This window comes from Canis aureus, chromosome 6 (assembly GCF_053574225.1).
Source record: "Canis aureus isolate CA01 chromosome 6, VMU_Caureus_v.1.0, whole genome shotgun sequence".
NCBI classification, from domain to species: Eukaryota; Metazoa; Chordata; class Mammalia; order Carnivora; family Canidae; genus Canis; species Canis aureus.
This window is the reverse complement of record NC_135616.1, coordinates 69,932,928-69,949,737: the sequence shown is the minus strand read 5'-3', so window position 1 is coordinate 69,949,737 and position 16,810 is coordinate 69,932,928. Positions and strand designations below refer to the sequence as shown.

Here is a 16,810-nt window from a genome sequence, read left to right as displayed (position 1 = left end):
TAGTTCATTTTAGGGAAAATTGTTTCTTAACAATATTGTCTTACAATCCATGAACATGAAATAACTCTCCATGTATTTAATTAGTCTCAGCAGTGTTTTGCAATTTTCAGTGGATAAGTCTGCGCCTCGTTAAAATTACTATAAACATTTTATTCTTTTGATACCTTTGTGAACAGAATTGTGTTTTTAGTTATTAGCATTATGTTTTAAAGGTTTAATACATGTAGTAGCATATATCAATATTTCTCTCTCTTTGTGGCTATATAGTATTCCTTTGTATGGATCTGTGGATTTACTTCATTTTGTTTATCCATTCATCAGTTGAGCACATTTGGGTTGTCTCTCCCTTTTTGCTATTATTAATGATGCTGTTGTAAATATTGGCATATAAGTTTTTCATGTGGGCATATCTTTTCATTTCTCATAGGTACATACCTGATATTAGAATTAATCTGGGAGGATCTCAAATTTTAATTCAATTTATTTGCTTGTTATAGGTTTATTATGATATTCTCTTTCTTCTTGAATTGGTTTTGATAATTTGTCCCTTCCCAGGAATTTTCATCTAAACTGTGTAATTTATTAGTGTAAATTGTTCATAGTATTTCCGTATAATGCCTTTGGTTTCTGTAGGGATGGTAGTGATGTCCCTTCTTTCATTCATGATTTTGGTAATTGTATATTATTTATTTTTTTCTTGGTCAGTCTAGCTAAAAGTTTGATACTGTTGATTGTTTTTCAAAAGACTAACCTGGTTGGGGTGCCTGGGTGGCTCTCCGTTGATTAAGCGTCTGAATTGGCCCAGATCATGATCTCAGGGTCCTGAAATAGTTTCATATTGGGCTCCATGCTCAGAGCGAAGCCTACTTCTTCTCCCTTTGCCCTTCCCCTGCTCTCTCTCTTTCAATTGAATAAATAAAATCTTTTAAAAAAAAAAAAACCTAACCTGGTTTTGTTGATTTTTCTCTATTTCATTTTCCTCTCTTTTCTATATTTCCTTTTATTGATTTCTACTCTAAACTTTATTTCCTTCCTTTTGCTTGCTTGGATTTACTTTGCTGTTTATCATTTTTATTCAGTTCAATGCATTTTTAAAAATTTCTTCTGTGATCTGTGAACCCATTGGTTATTTAGAAGACTGTTCTTTTAATTTCCAAATATTTGTTGATTTCCTAATTTTTTTTTTTTTTTAAGATTTTACCTATTTATCTATGAGAGACACACAGAGAGAGGCAGAGACACAGGTAGACGGAGAAGCAGGCTCCTTGAGTGGAGTCCGATGTGGGACTCGATCCAAGGATTGGGATCATGCCCTAAGCCGAAGGCAGATGCTCACCCACTGAGCCAGCGAGGTGTCCCCCCTAAAATTTCTTTTACTGTTGATATCTAGTTTTGTTTTCTAATGGTTGTGGTCAGAAAACATGTGTTGTATGATTTCAGTTCTTTTAAATTTAGTGAGGTTTGATTTATTTCTTAGTATACCACCTGTCCTAGAGAATGTTCCATGTGTGCTTGAAAGGAATACATGTTCTGTTATCAGGTGGAATTTTATGTAAATTGTAGTTAGTTCAAATTAGTTGCTAGTGATGTTTAAGCCTTCTGTATCTTTGCTGATTTTCTGTCTAGTTCTATCAATTATTTTGAGTGAGGTATTGAAGCCTCCAGTTATTATTGTTGAATTTTCTGTTTGTCTTTTCAGTTGTTAATGTTTATTTATTTTGGGGCTCTGTTGGCATGTGCATGTGTATTTATTCATAGTGGTTATAACTTCCTGCTAAGTTGATTTTCTTAGCCTTATGAAATGTCCCTCTTTATCTTGAGTAATATTTATTGTCTTAAGATCTATTTTGTGTGATTTTAATATAAATCACTCTTTAATAAAGACCATCTAGGTACCTTTTTGTATGGAACCTCTGTTTTTATTCTTTTGCTTTCAATCTATTTGTGTTATTGAATCCAAAGGATATTTCTTACATGCACTATGTAGTTTGATCTTATTTTTTTTATCCAGTCTCAAAATTGCTGTTGTCAATTGGCATATTTATTCTTTTATATTTAAATATGCTATTTTGCCAAATGTTATATATCTCATATGCTTTTTGTTCTTTTGTTTCTCCTTTATGTCATTTTTTGCATTAGATACTTTTTATTGTACCATTTAAATTCCCCTTTTATGCTTTTTTAAGTTAAGAGGGTGAGAAAAAATATCAAGCAGACTCCCTGCTGAGAGTAAACCTGATACAGGGCTGAATCTCACTACCCTGAGATGACCTGAGCCTAAATCAAAAGAGTTAGATGGTTAACCCACTGAGCTACCCAGGTGTTCCCTAATTTATATTCTTAATGGTTGTTCTAGGGATTAAAATAATGCATTTTAATTTATGCCAATTTTCTTGAGATTAATATTAACTTAATTCCAGTAAAATAGAAAAAGTTTGCTCATAAAGCTGTAGTCAATCCTCCTTTTTTTGTGTTATTATTATGTATATCTCAAATATATTATACCCCCAACAATATAGTGTTATGATTGGATGTCTTTTAAAGAAATTAAGGAGATGAAAAGAGAAGAACCTATATTTATGTAGTCATTTATATTTACCCACATAGTTATCTTTTTTTGGTGTTCTTTATTTGTCCAGGTAGATTTAAATTACCATTTGTTGTCAGTTTCTTTTTTTGTGTTTGTAAGGTGGGCTTGCTAGAAACAGATTTTCTTATTAGTCTTTGGAAGTGTTTTTGTTTACCCTTCATTTTAAAGGAGTAGTTTTTCTGGATATATAGAATTATTGATGAACAGTGTTTCTTTTAGTATTTTGAATTTGTAATTTCAGTACCTTTTGTTTTCCACTGTTTTTTCTTTTTTTTAAAGGTTTTATTTATTTATTCGTGAGAGACAGAGAGAGAGAGGCAGAGACATAGGTAGAGGGAGAAGCAGGCTCCATGCAGGGAGCCTGATGCAGGACTCGATCCTGTGACCCTAGGATCACGCCCTGGACCGAAGGCAGGTGCTAAACCACTGAGGCACCCAGGGATCCCCTCCACTGTTCTTTATGAGAAGTTGTTTGTTATTTTTTTACTGTAGCTCTGATATAGAAGTATTTTTCTGTTTGCTGCTTTCAGAATTTTGTCTTTGTCTTTTAGTAGTGTGACTCAAGGTGTTCATCTTTTTCTGTTTATCCATTTGGGGTTTAATTTGTCTTCCTATATTGGTAGATGATTATTTTTCATCAAAGCTTGAAAGTTTTCTACCTCATCTTTTCAAATATTTTTTCCAACTTTTTTCTCTCCCTTGTCTGGTACATGTAAGTTGGTATGCTTACTATTATCCTTACAGCTCTCCGATTCTCTTACTAGGTGTTTCTTTCCTATGATTTTCATTTTGGAGAGTTTCTATTGATCTTTAAGTTCATTTATTATTCATCTTTCTCAAATCAGTTGCATTTTGTTACTATGATTTCTATCTGGTTCTTTTTTTAGAATTGAGATTCACGTAACATAAAATTCACCATTTTAAAGTATAAAGTTTAGTGGCATTTAGTATATTCACAGGGTTGTGCCACCATTATCATTGTTTAATTCCAGAATATTTTCATCACCCCATATCGAAATCCTGTGCCCATTAGCACTTAACTCTTCCTTCCCCACTTGCCCTAACTCCTAGCAACCACTAATATATTTTCCGTCTTGAGGATTTATCTGTTCTGGACATTTCATGTGAATGGAATTATATAATATGTGACCTTTTGCATCTGACTTCTTTTACCCACCTAGCTTAATGTTTTCAAGATTCATCCATGTTGTAGTGTGTGTCAGTGCTTCATTGCTTTATATGGCTGAATAATACTCCATTAGATGGATATGAATATGCCATACTTTATCTATGAATCAGTTGACAGACATTTGAATTATCTCTACTTTTGGATCTTATGAATAATGTTGCATTTGGTTCATTTTTATAATTTATATTTAATTATATTTGTTATTTCATGAGTCATAAATATCATACTTTATTTATTTTTAAAATATCATACTTTAAAAAATTCTTTAGGGGCACCTGGGTGGCTCACATGGTTGAGTGTGCCTTTGGCTTGGGTCATGATCCTGGTGTCCTGGGATCGAGCCCCATGTCCCCACTGAGCTGGAAGCCTGCTTCTCTCTCTCCCTCTGCCCCTCCCCCCTGCTCATGTTCCTCTTGGTATCATCTCTCTGTCTCAAATGAATAAATAAAAATCTTTAAAAAAATTCTTTAATCGCAACTTTCTTCGATTATTTAACTTCTATAAATAGCTGCTTTGAAGTCTTGGCCTTTTAAGTCCAATGTCTTTGCCCCCTGGAGTTAGTGCCTATTGATTGCTTCTCCTCCTTATCTGCCATGTATGGTGCACACACTTTCTAATTTCTTTGAATGTCTTGTGATTTTTTGTGTTGAAAACTGGAAGTTTTGGGTAACATAGCAGATCAGAGTTCCAGTTTTTGCCCTGAGGATTGTTAGTGTTGTTTTGTTAGTGTGTGTAGTAACATGTCTACACTGAATCTGTGCAGTCTGTTTAGTGGGTAGTGTATGCTGATATCTATCTCTGCTCAATTTTTAATTTCTATTGTATTTTTAAACTAATCCCTATTGCTAACCAGGGATTAGTCCTGTATCAGCATAGCTTAATGGTCAGCCAGTGATTCGTCTTTGCTTGTATTTAAACATTTTTTTCCATTATATGCTGCTTCCACATGCTGATGATTCCTGGTGTATTTTCAGAGTTTGAGCAGTTTTTAAGTTTGTACTGGCTTTTGCTTTCTTTTGGGATCTCTTGGATTTCCTCTGTGTGTGTGTGTACACATCATGGTTTGCCAGGGACTTGTAGATAGCTCCATTTCTTTTCTTTTCTTTTCTTTTTTTTTTTGGAGATTTTATTTATTTATTCATGAGAGACACAGAAAGAGGCAGAGACATAGGCAGAGAGAGAAGCAGGCTCCCTATGGGGAACCTGATGTGGGACTCCATCCCAGGACCCTGGGATCACGCCCTGAGCCAAAAGCAGACATTCAACCACTGAGCCACCCGGGTTCCCCCAGATAGCTCCATTTCTCTCTGATCTTCTGCATGGATGGGTAGAGAGCTTATTAAGAACCTAAATGGCTGTGTATTTCCTGTATCTCCCTGCGAAATGTCTGGCTAATATGCTGGTTCTTCGCTTGCTGCAACTTCATGTTTTGCTGAGCCACTGTGCTTTGGCACTGAGATTATTACTATTACTGATATTACTGTTTGGTAAGGACTTTTTTCTCTGCTTCAATCCAAATCATGCCAGCCTCCTCTGCAAGTGAACCCGCTGAATTTCAAGACTTGTCTTGCCCTTGTATAATTACCATGGCAACCCAGCTGGGACGAAGGTGGGAGCAACCCCAGGCTATTGGTCAATTTCCAGAGCCCTCAAATGGTCATCCTGACGTTTTTCTCTAGTTACATCATTGCCTTTTGGGGAGAGCATTTGCTAATCTACTTATTCCATCATACCTGAACTCCATCACTCCCCAGATTGACATTTCATTAACAAAAAAACTTAGATGCTGTGTAATAAGAGTTTCTGTCTACTGTGTAATGAAGAACACCAAATGGTTACTGTTTTTGGTCCAGAGATCAAAATAGCAACTAATCTAGAGATTTAATGTAGAGATTAAAATAGAATTGTGGCTTATTTTCCCACTACTTCCCTTGAGTTCCTATGGAACAGTTTTTATTATTTTGTTTAATTAAAGATTTACTCTTTATTATTTACTTTGTATAATATTGTTTGTTAAATTAGGTAAATATAATTTCTCTGGAATTCTGAGCTAAATGTTTTTTGCATTCTTTAGTATTTTTTTAATCTGATAAACAGATCTTGTATCAGCTAATATTAACAAAAATTTATTGAGTGTTTATGTTGTTCTAAGTACTTTATGTGTATGAAATCTTGTAGTCCTAACAACTTGAGTTATAGATAATGTTTTCATTTTATAGATAAGTAACTTAAACTTACACACCTGGTGGTCGAAGAGATAGTAGTTGAAGGGCACTTTCTGTTAAGTAAGATTGTAAATAAAATCAGCTTTGTCTATTAAAATTCTTGAGATATTTGCAGATTTTTTTAAGATTTGGTTTGGATGGCTTAGTCTGAAGTAGAGACTAATGTTTTGGAGAAAAATTCAGATATAAACTGTGATTTGAATATTTTAATAAACAAATAGAACTAAGTCATATAAATTCTTGCCTCTAAAGAGAATAATTGTTTTAAAGTTTTAGTTCACTTAACACTCTTGGAAGTAAAAGTTGGTAATTTGAGAGGGACCATTTCTAATTTCTCTTAAAGATAAGCGGGAAGGGAGAATTTTGGTTATGTAAAGAGAGTTGTTGAATTCTTTGTGCTGAAGAAGAGAAGAAATAGAGGTCTTATGTTTCTCTTAGGTTTTGCTATCCCGATAGGAGTGTTTGGGGGCATGGAACTATTGGTGGAAGGTAGAAGGAAAGATGTTAAGGAGCAGGAAAGCTGTTTTTTAATTAGTTATAATTATTTAAGGATTATAAGCCTTTATACCTGTGATTGGAACTGTCTACAAAACCACAGCACAAAATCACACCACCACTGCTTACCTGCTAAGTACATTCTCTAGCTGCACATGGAGTAAGATTCTCTAGTTGCACATAGAATAAGAGAAAACAGTTTTTTTTTTTGGGGGGGGGGGAAGAAAACAGTTTTTTAATAGTTTAATTTGCAAACCTAAATACAGAATTAAAATAATGGTCATATGGAAAAATCCAGGGGCAGCCCGGGTGGCTCAGCGGTTTAGCGCCGCCTTCAGCCCAGGGCCTGATCCTGGAGACCCGGGATCGAGTCCCACATCGGGCTCCCTGCGTGGAGCTTGCTTCTCCCTCTGCCTGTGTCTCTCTGCCTCTCCTTCTCTCTGTGTCCCTCATGAATAAATAAATAAAATCTTTAAAAAAAAAAAAAAAAAAGAAAAATCCATTTTGTATTTATTAAATAATACAAATATCTTAAATTTGTTTAATTTTAGTTTTATATACATTATTATGTCTAAATGATTTTCAAATTTAAGGTACTTCTGGAATCACTGAGGTACTGTGTGATATATCGTAGTTTTTATTTTATTTTTAAATTTTTATTTATTTAAAAAAGATTTTTATTTATTTATTCATGAGAGACACAGAAAGAGAGAGGCAGAGACATAGGTAGAGGGAGAAGCAGGCTCCATGCAGGGAGCCCAATGTGGGACTTGATCCCGGGACTCCAGGATCATGCCCTGGACTGAAGGCAGGGGCTAAACCACTGAGCCACCCAGGTGTCCCATATTGTAGTTTTTAATTTGATAAAATTAAATGGCTTCTAATGGAGTCCCAATATTTATTACTAATTCGAATGACCAGTCACTAAGGATGCTGAATAATGGTTTTTAGTTGGTGGATGTTTCATTTTTCTTGTGTTTGAGTATTTTTTATAGAGTTTTAAAAAATATACTTTTATAAAAAGCCATACGATATTATAATATTTCTTTGAATTTTAATATATTAAAATAGATTTTAATTAAAGATTTTTTTTACAGCAATTTAGTTTACAGAAAAATTGTGCAAAAAGTATAGTGCTAAAAAATAAAGGTAGAGTGCTTTCAGGCATGCCTGGGTGATGCAGTTGGCTAAGCTTCTGACTCTTGATTTTGGCTTATTAGGTCCTGATCTCAGGGTGATGAGCTAAAGCTCCATATTGGGCCCCACACTCAGCTCAGAGTCTGTTTAAGTTTTTTTCTCCCTCTGCCTCTTCCCCTGTATGTGTGTGCCCTCTCTCCCTCAAATAAATAACTAAAACTCCAAAAAAAAAAAAAAAAAAAAAAAGAAGAAGAAAGTATAGTCCTTTTCTATATACCCCTTTCCCCTTCACAGAGATTCCCCTATTGTTAATACTTTGTATTGGTGTGGTACATTTGTAAAAATTGATGAACAGTACTGATATTCCTATTGATTTTTTAAAGCAGTTATTATCTAGTTTAACAGATGAATAGTTTCTGTAATCCTTACGTAAAGTTGAGATAACTATTGTTCATTTATTACTCATTTTAAAAATACTCTTATTAACAATGAAACACAATTACTCTCCTCTTTTTAGGGTGGAATAATTAATGATGGTTCTGAATTGATTGGTCCTGCTGAAGCTTATTCTGATTCCCTCGTTGATAGCTTTCCTGAGTGTAGTACAGAAGGTATGATATTTTGATATTTTTTTCATTTCATGATTTTGATTGCAGAAAACTATAAATCATATTTGAATTGCAAAAGAATAGATGGCTATAGGAATTTGAGAGTATTTCACCAATTCTAAGATACTATTTTTCCTTCAATATCACTGATACTGAGCAAGTGATATTGGGTCGATGATATCTTACATTTAATTGACAGCCTTTTTTCTTTCTTAGTGAAATATAAAGTAATGATTTATCCTACAATTAACAGCATATTGGATTTAGTGAAATGTGGTACAATGAATGTTCACAATTTGTATTGTCTGGTGTTAAGAATATTTTGCTAAAATTTATTTAGTAGCGTCTGACTTTTAGACAATTTCAAAACTGGTTTTATTTTTTTTTTATTTTTAATTTTTAAAAAGATTTATTTATTTATTCATGATAGACATAGAGAGAGAGAGAGAGAGAGGCAGAGACACAGGAGGAGGGAGAAGCAGGCTCCATGCTGGGAGCCCGAAGCGGGACTCGATCTCGGGACTCCAGGATTGCGCCTTGGGCCAAAGGCAGGCGCTAAACCGCTGAGCCACCCAGGGATCCCCTCAAAACTGGTTTTAAAAATTTAGTCATGTTCCGAGAAAGAATAAACCTAAGCAGTTTTAGTGTTTTTAGTATGTTTTATAATAATGTGAATCTAAACCAGTGCAATTTTTGAAATTTTAATCATTTTAATTAAAAGGTGCTTAATCTCTTGTTTTATTCTCTAGTTGAGCCATCCTTGAATTTTTATGAAGAGTTAAAATCCATACATTTTATTCTTTAAATTTCCTTAGCTAGTTTTCTTGCAGGGAAGATTTTGGAATTAAGAGAAAGAGATTTGGAGACAGGGAGGGAGAGTTTTTAAAAATAGGTAATTAGATTTATTTGAGGAGGCTTATATAAAAGTAAAATCATAGACTAGATATTTCTTGATCTTCTTCGAGGATTATAGGTTATGGTAGAGGAGGATGCTTAATATGGAGGCCATAATCTCATTTCAGTGATATTATATATCAGCAGACACATTGATATAGGTTTATTGCAGTAAGTTCCCATCTTAATTTGGTAGGAGCAGCAAGTTCCCATCCATTGTGTAGGCTGAAGCATTTAAAATTTGTTTCCAGGTGCCTTGTTAGCACAGTAGGTAGCATGTCAGTCTCATAAAATTTATTTTTCTTTTGTTGCCACTGCATTGAGACATGATTGGCTCTTCATGGTTTTTTTTTTTTTTGTTTTTTTTTTTTTTTTTTTTTTTTTTTTTTTTTTTTTTTTGTGGTGGCTCCCATTGACTTAAAAACAAAGTCCATTCATTTATACCTAGTGTTTTGCGTAATGTATGGGAACCTCAGGCCCAGGGGTTTCCATTAGGTCCTCAATACCTTTGGCTCCATACTGAATCAGCCAAGGTCATAAAAAACATTGCTGACAGTAATTTTAGTTTACAATCCATTTTGTCTTGGGGGGAAAAGTACCTGTTCCCTATAACCTGTTTTGATCTGCAGATCCTTGCCAGGCTTTGGAAAATCTGGTCCCTGCTTGGGATCCCAATGTGATTCTGTTTCTAGAGCCGGTTTCCTTGGAAGGTAACTTTATTTGGGATAATCTGATCTGGCCAATACCTCCGAGATACTCTTTTCCTGAGAAAGGAGGGGAAGGGTATCTTTTGCCTGTAAATGTGCTAATTTGGTGACATCCAATAATGGACAAATGAGTTAGAAAGATTTGTAGGAGAGTGTTCAGTGAAAAGTACAGTTCTTGGAAATTGTAGAATGCTTCTTAATTCCTCTTCTTTTGTGTTTTGTTATAGGAATATAAGGTTGCATGACTTGGGAATGGTTATATTCTTTTGATATCAATAAGCCTTTTTATTCTTTCTTTATTTTTTAAAAATATTTTATTTATTTATTCATGAAAGACAGAGAGAGAGAGGCAGAGACACAGGCAGAGAGAGAAGCAGGCTCCATGCAGGGAGCCCGATGTGGGATTCGATCCTGGGTCTCCAGGATCACACCCTGAGCTGAAGGCAGCGCTAAACCACTGAGCCACCCGGACTGCCCAATAAGCCTTTTTAACTAGGTGTGAATCAGCTATGGTAGGAGATGTATGTCTGAGAACCTATTTTAGTGTTAGGTCATCACGAATGGAATGATACAGAGGTCTTTTGTTATCATCTGGAAAAGAAGGGGAGGAGCATTATTATTAGGAATGTGTTTTCTTCGGATAGTGTTCTAGAATCTGGAAAGCTGTTCAGGGTAAAAATGTGGTAAAAAAAAGAAAAGATATTACCTAAAACTAGGATGAGTTTGTAATTTATTGTCCAAACTGGATCTCACACTTCTGAGAAGTAAAGAGGATGCTTTAATAAGTATAGCAAGACCGGGGCTGCCTCTGGCACAGTGGGATGGTATGGGCCTCCCTACCTAAAGCAGTTGTTCCAGGGTTTACCTTTGAAGTTTCCAAAAGATGCATTTTCCTTGGAAGGATTTATCTTTTAGGAATATGCTTTTATGAGAGAAATTGGGGAGAACTTTTTTTTTGTTAAAAACCCCAGAAAAGGACAGCCTGGGTGGCTCAGCGGTTTAGCGCCGCCTTCAGCCTGGGGTGTGATCCTGGGGACCTGGGATCGAGTCCCATGTCGGGCTCCGTGCATGGAGCCTGCTTCTCCCTCTGCCTGCTTTACCCTCTGCCTGTGTCTCTGCCTCTCTCTCTCTGTGTCTCATGAATTAATAAATAAAATCTTAAAAAAAAAAACCTAGAAAAGACTTATGCTACCTAAAAGTAATACTGACATTTTATCCTTTCAGCGCATAGTTCAGTTTTCCAACTGCATTACCATCTCTGGAACATGCTGTGATCCATGAAGAATGCAAAATGTGGAACTAGAAAAGCTGTTAATGGTTATGTTTTTTACTCCCTCCCTTTAAAAGCCTTTTTGCCTGACTAATTAATCCTGCTGAAAGACACCTTGTTGACTAATACAGATCACAGTGTCAGCTTGCAAATTCATTGTTTTTTGAGAGGGGAAATGACTTTTAAATATCATGAGATTGTCTGGCATACTGGGGAAGTGGAAGATACACTTTCCTACCAAAAGGTCTGCAAGCCCCTGAGATAGCAAAGGGAGAGGGCCTCTCCTAGCAAAAGAGCAGAAAAGCTGGCAGCCGGCCAAGCCCCACAGGTACACAGTGAAATTGAGGGTTGTAGAGGGATTGTGGTGGCAAGTGCTTGTGGTTTGGATTTAGAGCCAAAATGTGAGGAAGTGATTCACTCTATAACAACTCCTCTGAGTGCAGTATTTTAAATGATGTTTCAAAGGTGTATTCATTTTTCATACTTGTGATTTAGTTTGCCAGTGAAATGAGCCAGAGGGGCAAATCTTAATATATAGTCTGCTGTTTCAAGGTCCTTCAGTAGTTAGAATGACATGGCAAGTATATCACCTCTCAGAGAACAGATGTAGAGGCTAAATGATCATTATTTTTATTAGTACCATAAAAATGCAATCAACAGGTCTTAATTTACCTTGAAGGAAAGTTTTCTGAGGAAAACATAAAGAGCTGGATTAATGTTTTTTTTTTTAATTATCATTATTTGATAGTGGGATAGAGAAAACTCCTTTAAGGTTTCATAAAACCAATAATTTGGTAATTAACTGGTAAATATATTTTATCTAATATGAAATTGAAAATTATAAAATTATTCAGTAGGTTTTTAGATAAAAAAGTTAATATTGTTTTATGTTTTTAAAATGAAGTGGTCACTCTTTATCTCCTTTGTCCGGAGAAATTAAACTACATATATTTTTAAAGATGAAAGAAGATTGACTTGATTGTTAACATCTTATTTCCTTTTTAAACTTGCATCTTTTCATTTGATTAAACTTAGCTATGAAGTTACTATGACATTTGTGGAAATCTAGCCAAAATGGTGCATGGGAATTGAGCTTCTTGACATGTTTCTCTCATCTGTTGGCCTGTTTGAAGGATGTAGTTGCTTTACTGCCATGCTGGCCTTTATATTGGAGCCTTTGATGTTGGTAGACTCTCATCTGGTAACCTGTGTCATTTCCTCTTCCTAATATGTTGCTTGACTTCCTTTGCAGTTATGGGAGGGACATTTTCCAGGTGTATGCAGCAAACAAGAGAAAATAATTAGGTGATCATAACCACAAATACAAATTGAGAGATCAGCTTCTTGTATGTAGATCTTAAGAGCGAATGTTCTTAAATGTCTCCTGGAATAGCCAGATCTACTTTTTTTTTTTTTTTTGGTAGTAAATTGTGGATTAAGAGCTCCATGGGGCTCACTTGTGGCAATTGTAGACACAAGAAAGGATCTATTAAGTTGTCTTGAAGTAGCCATTTTAGAGTAAATGAAATGTACATTTTGATAATAGCATCTATTGCTGGTCTGTGTAAAGGATCTCTAAAATCGCCTTCAGTTCAAGATTTGTGTTTTTATTTGATGGGGGAATTCGTTAAAGCATGAAGATTAGAGTTAAACTGTATTAAATTGAATAATGTTGATGAGTTTTAAACTCTTAGGGGAGACAAATTGGAAGGGTGTATAGTTATTTAAATTTGAAGAAAATCATCTGTATCAGTGTACCATTTCATAATTATGATTTTTTTTGTTATTTGTATTATTTTTGTTTAGTTGATTTAAAGTTGATGCTTTGAATTGGGATCGTTTAAAAAAGGAATATTCTTCAGTAGATTGGCTACTTAATAGCCTAAATCTATTTTTCAGACGAACTTAAAGTCTACCCACTACATGGAGTAGTGTAAAATGACAAAATCTAGAAAGCCTAATTAAAAGTCATTTAAATTTAAAGTAGAATTTAATGTGAATGTCCACTAGGTGGCACCATGAGAACTCTAAATCTAGTTACTCTGATTATTTTAGGCCCTCCTATATTATGAGAGAAGGCTTATTCACTTTGAAGTTCTTTTTTCTCTTAAGTGCTTATCTACTTAACTGTTATTCATTGTCCCTTATTAGTTGAATTTTATTTGGTGAGGGAGCTTAAATAGGGAAAAAGGAACGGATCATTATTCTCAGGATAAACACAAATGAGAATGTGTCATTCTAAGTGTGCATGTAAAACAAATGATACAAATTATAAATATTGACTCTTAAAAACCCTAGGGCTATTGAGGATAATGTTGTGTATTAGGATTTTAGGGCTGGGGGGGAATAAAAAAATCATAATATGTCATGGAAAGTGTTTTATTTTTTTTTATTTTTTTGTTTTTGTTTTTGTTTTTTATTTTTATTTATTTATGATAGTCACACAGAGATAGAGAGAGAGAGAGGCAGAGACATAGGCAGAGGGAGAAGCAGGCTCCATGCACCGGGAGCCCGACGTGGGATTCGATCCTGGGTCTCCAGGATCGCGCCCTGGGCCAAAGGCAGGCGCTAAACTGCTGCGCCACCCAGGGATCCCGGAAAGTGTTTTAGAGTAGAAAGAATGATATAGATAAATCCCTTACTCTACAATTAAAAATTGGAATTTCAGAGAAGTAAAGCCATGTGCCTAAGGTGGTCCAAGCACTCCAACTATTCAGCAGCAAGTATATTTTGAAAGGGGAGATTTAATTTTATGGAGAGGGAAGCAATGAGAATACCTATTTGTTATAGAAAGCTCAGTATGAGCTACTTGAGTGCTGGGTAGCAGGTTTGATTTGCAGAGGAGATTATGGAGAGTAGCAACATAAAAAGTTCATTAGGTAGAAAGGGAAGCCAACTCAGGGATCTTTGTTGTTGATAATAGTATTAGGGTTGTAATTTTGATTGATGTGTTGTTTTCTGAGGTTATTCTGTTTTTCACCAAACATGCAGTAGATATTCTGATGCTCTTTTCATAACATTTTTAAGGGTGAAGCAAAGACTTGTCCTCAGGACATTATAAAAATGTGAAACATCAAAGGAATGGTACTTTTTCATAACAGCAGTTATTTCTAAATGATAAGTTGGTAATCAAATACTGGAGTCTTAATTAGCATCAAGTTTTAGATTTAGATAGTCATCTAAAATCATATTTATAAGGGCTTGTTTCTTAATGGAGATTGATATGTATGTCTTCTACCTCAGGGTGACCTTTGTTCTGCTGGCTAGATATTTTGCTTTGTGTGTGAAGCATGAGTCATTGCTACTAGGAAAAGTAGAAATTCCCTTTCGTTGACTGAACCTCAGTGCTCAGTGAAAGCTATCAGCTAATAATAATGAGGCCATGTATTTTATATATAGTTGACCATGACAGACCACCTGTTGTTCTAAAGGAAACTGATCTCTTTTTGCAGATGGTCTTCAAATACAGATTTCTGATAGTTTATAGTATAAAGATTTATTCTATAGCAACTCAACCTTTTCCCCTGGTGCCTGTCTTTCAGAGGTGGTGTCCTAGACAGATTTCACTAGACTGCCCTACTCTGAGCAGTTCAAAGCACAGAAGGTGAGGGTAGGTAGGTGAACTGGGATGCTATATAAACCCCTCATGTCTGTAGCTGCTTTTTAACCGGTCACCTGGGGCCCTCTAATAGCCCTGAGACTTGAATCTCTGTGATATGAACCTGGAGGCAGAACGCTTTCATAGAACCTTTGACTCTTCCCCCTCCCATCTCTTCCCAAAAAGGCTTAGGTTTTTGTCTTGATGGTGTTGGTGAAGCATGTACCTTTTACTCTCATGATGGCTCCAGAGGGCCCCTTTAAACATGGATTGACTTCAGGTTGGTTTCACTTTTGACAAAGAGTCTCTGAATTGTCAATTGTTGCCCTGCCTTATCCACAACGTTCTTCCTACTCGGCCCAACTGAGAACCTCTAGCTTGTTTGCTGCTCTCTGTATCCTATTCCCTTTCTTTCTGGGTTTTAGGAAGCTTATCTCCACTTCATGCGATGTTTATATGTAGCTTCATATAAAACAGGTTGAATGACAGGTCCATGATTTCAAGACATTGGGCTAGCACTTTATTATGTATTAAGCATATAGGATGAAAGAGCTGGTACTGAGTCCGTGTGTAAATAATGGTTCATTGCTGCGGTGGTGAAAGGGGAGTGTTCTTGAGTTGGTTGGGGAATACTTCATTGAGAAGAAGGGGGTTTTGAAATTGCTTAAATACAGAAGGGAAAGATTTCGGAGAGTGCTGGAAGATGATTAGTTGCAGTGTATGGTTGCGATAAGATAGTTAGGCTTTTCACATCTGGTAGGGTGCATCTTAGGAGGAGAATTAAAGGAAGAAGACAGGTAAGGAAGAAGTGTCAGGGGTTAGTCTGCTTCAAACAGATCTGTCTATAATCATTTTGGTCTTCTCTCAAGTTAGGAATTCCTAGGCACCGGCTGCTGGGTGATTCATACGGGCCTATATTTCATAAATTTTGTCTATATAATATAGATTTATTTACAAGCAAATTCCCAGTTTTAGCCCTTGCTGCTGCTTTGGTATCCTTCAAGTACCGAGGCTTAAGAACTTGCCATACACATATAAGAAATGTGGTAAGAGTCACCTGTAATCCCACCATACAGGGAAAATTACTGTCAGTGTTTAATATACTTCTCTAGCCTTTTTTCCTGTGTTTTTGTTTTAAAATTAGAATTATAGTATATGCATATACTGCTTTACAGTTTGTTGGTTTTGCATAATAGATAATGAATACCTTAGCATTAAACATTCTTCTATAATATAATTTTTAATAGCTGTATAATGTTTTCTCAAAGGGATGGACCATAATCTCCTATTGTTAGGAATTTGTTATTTCCAAATTTTCACTAAATTTTGTGATGGATATTCTTATGTATAGATTTTTTATCATATCTCTGATTGTTTTTGGTATAAGTTGATGAGTTTCTGGGTAAAAGATATTAGCGTTTTTTACATCTGATATGCATTGTCAAATTGTCCTCTAGAAAGATTAAATCACAAGTCTTTTTGCTTCCCTTTGCTTCTAGTTGAACCAGAAAAATTCCTCACCTAACCTGCTAGTTTTTCTTACTTTGCTTACTTTGAAAGATTCTTCATTTAGAATTGGGTAGAATTTGAAAAGGAAACAATTTGAATATTATTTATTATTTTGTTTTATTATCTGACTTTTTTTCTAGGTATTTTGATAGTCTTACTCTTCTGATCTAATTTTATTTAAGCATGATTTCCCTTGCTAACAAAATACGATTGGAAAGGTAAGAGAGGAAATAAAACTATGTCACTAGATTTTTGTGGTCAAAAGCCAAGAAACTGAGTACACATAATTTTACCCCTTTGCCCTTTGGTATTATTGTTCTTGTTAGAAAGGAAAATCAGGCAAAACATGAAACAGTACAATGTGATAGATGATGTAAAGGTTATAGTGGCAAGACACTGGAGAGCAGACAAAAGATCTATAACAACATTTCCTTTCTTTTCTGATTAGCTGTATAAACCAGAACTTATTTTTTTTTAAACTTTGTGTATTTGTTTATTAATATCAATGGACCAGCTTATATAATGCCCCCATTTAAGGAAATAAATGTGCATTGAAATATATGAAATATTTTTGAATCACTTAAAGAA

General features: G+C 35.2%; 1 protein-coding gene across 5 annotated transcripts in view; it reads left to right on the top strand.

Moving 5' to 3' along the window:
* Positions 1-16,810, top strand: part of RPS6KC1 (ribosomal protein S6 kinase C1) — a 179,985-nt gene that overhangs the window by 42,732 nt on the left and 120,443 nt on the right. For 4 of the 5 annotated variants that reach the window (XM_077902148.1, XM_077902147.1, XM_077902145.1 and 1 more), the window contains one exon: positions 8,154-8,247. The exons of the other annotated variant lie outside the window; for it this stretch is intronic. In XM_077902148.1, the coding sequence (XP_077758274.1) occupies positions 8,154-8,247 (94 nt within the window). The remainder of the gene's footprint in view (positions 1-8,153; positions 8,248-16,810) is intronic. 5 annotated transcript variants of the gene reach the window in all.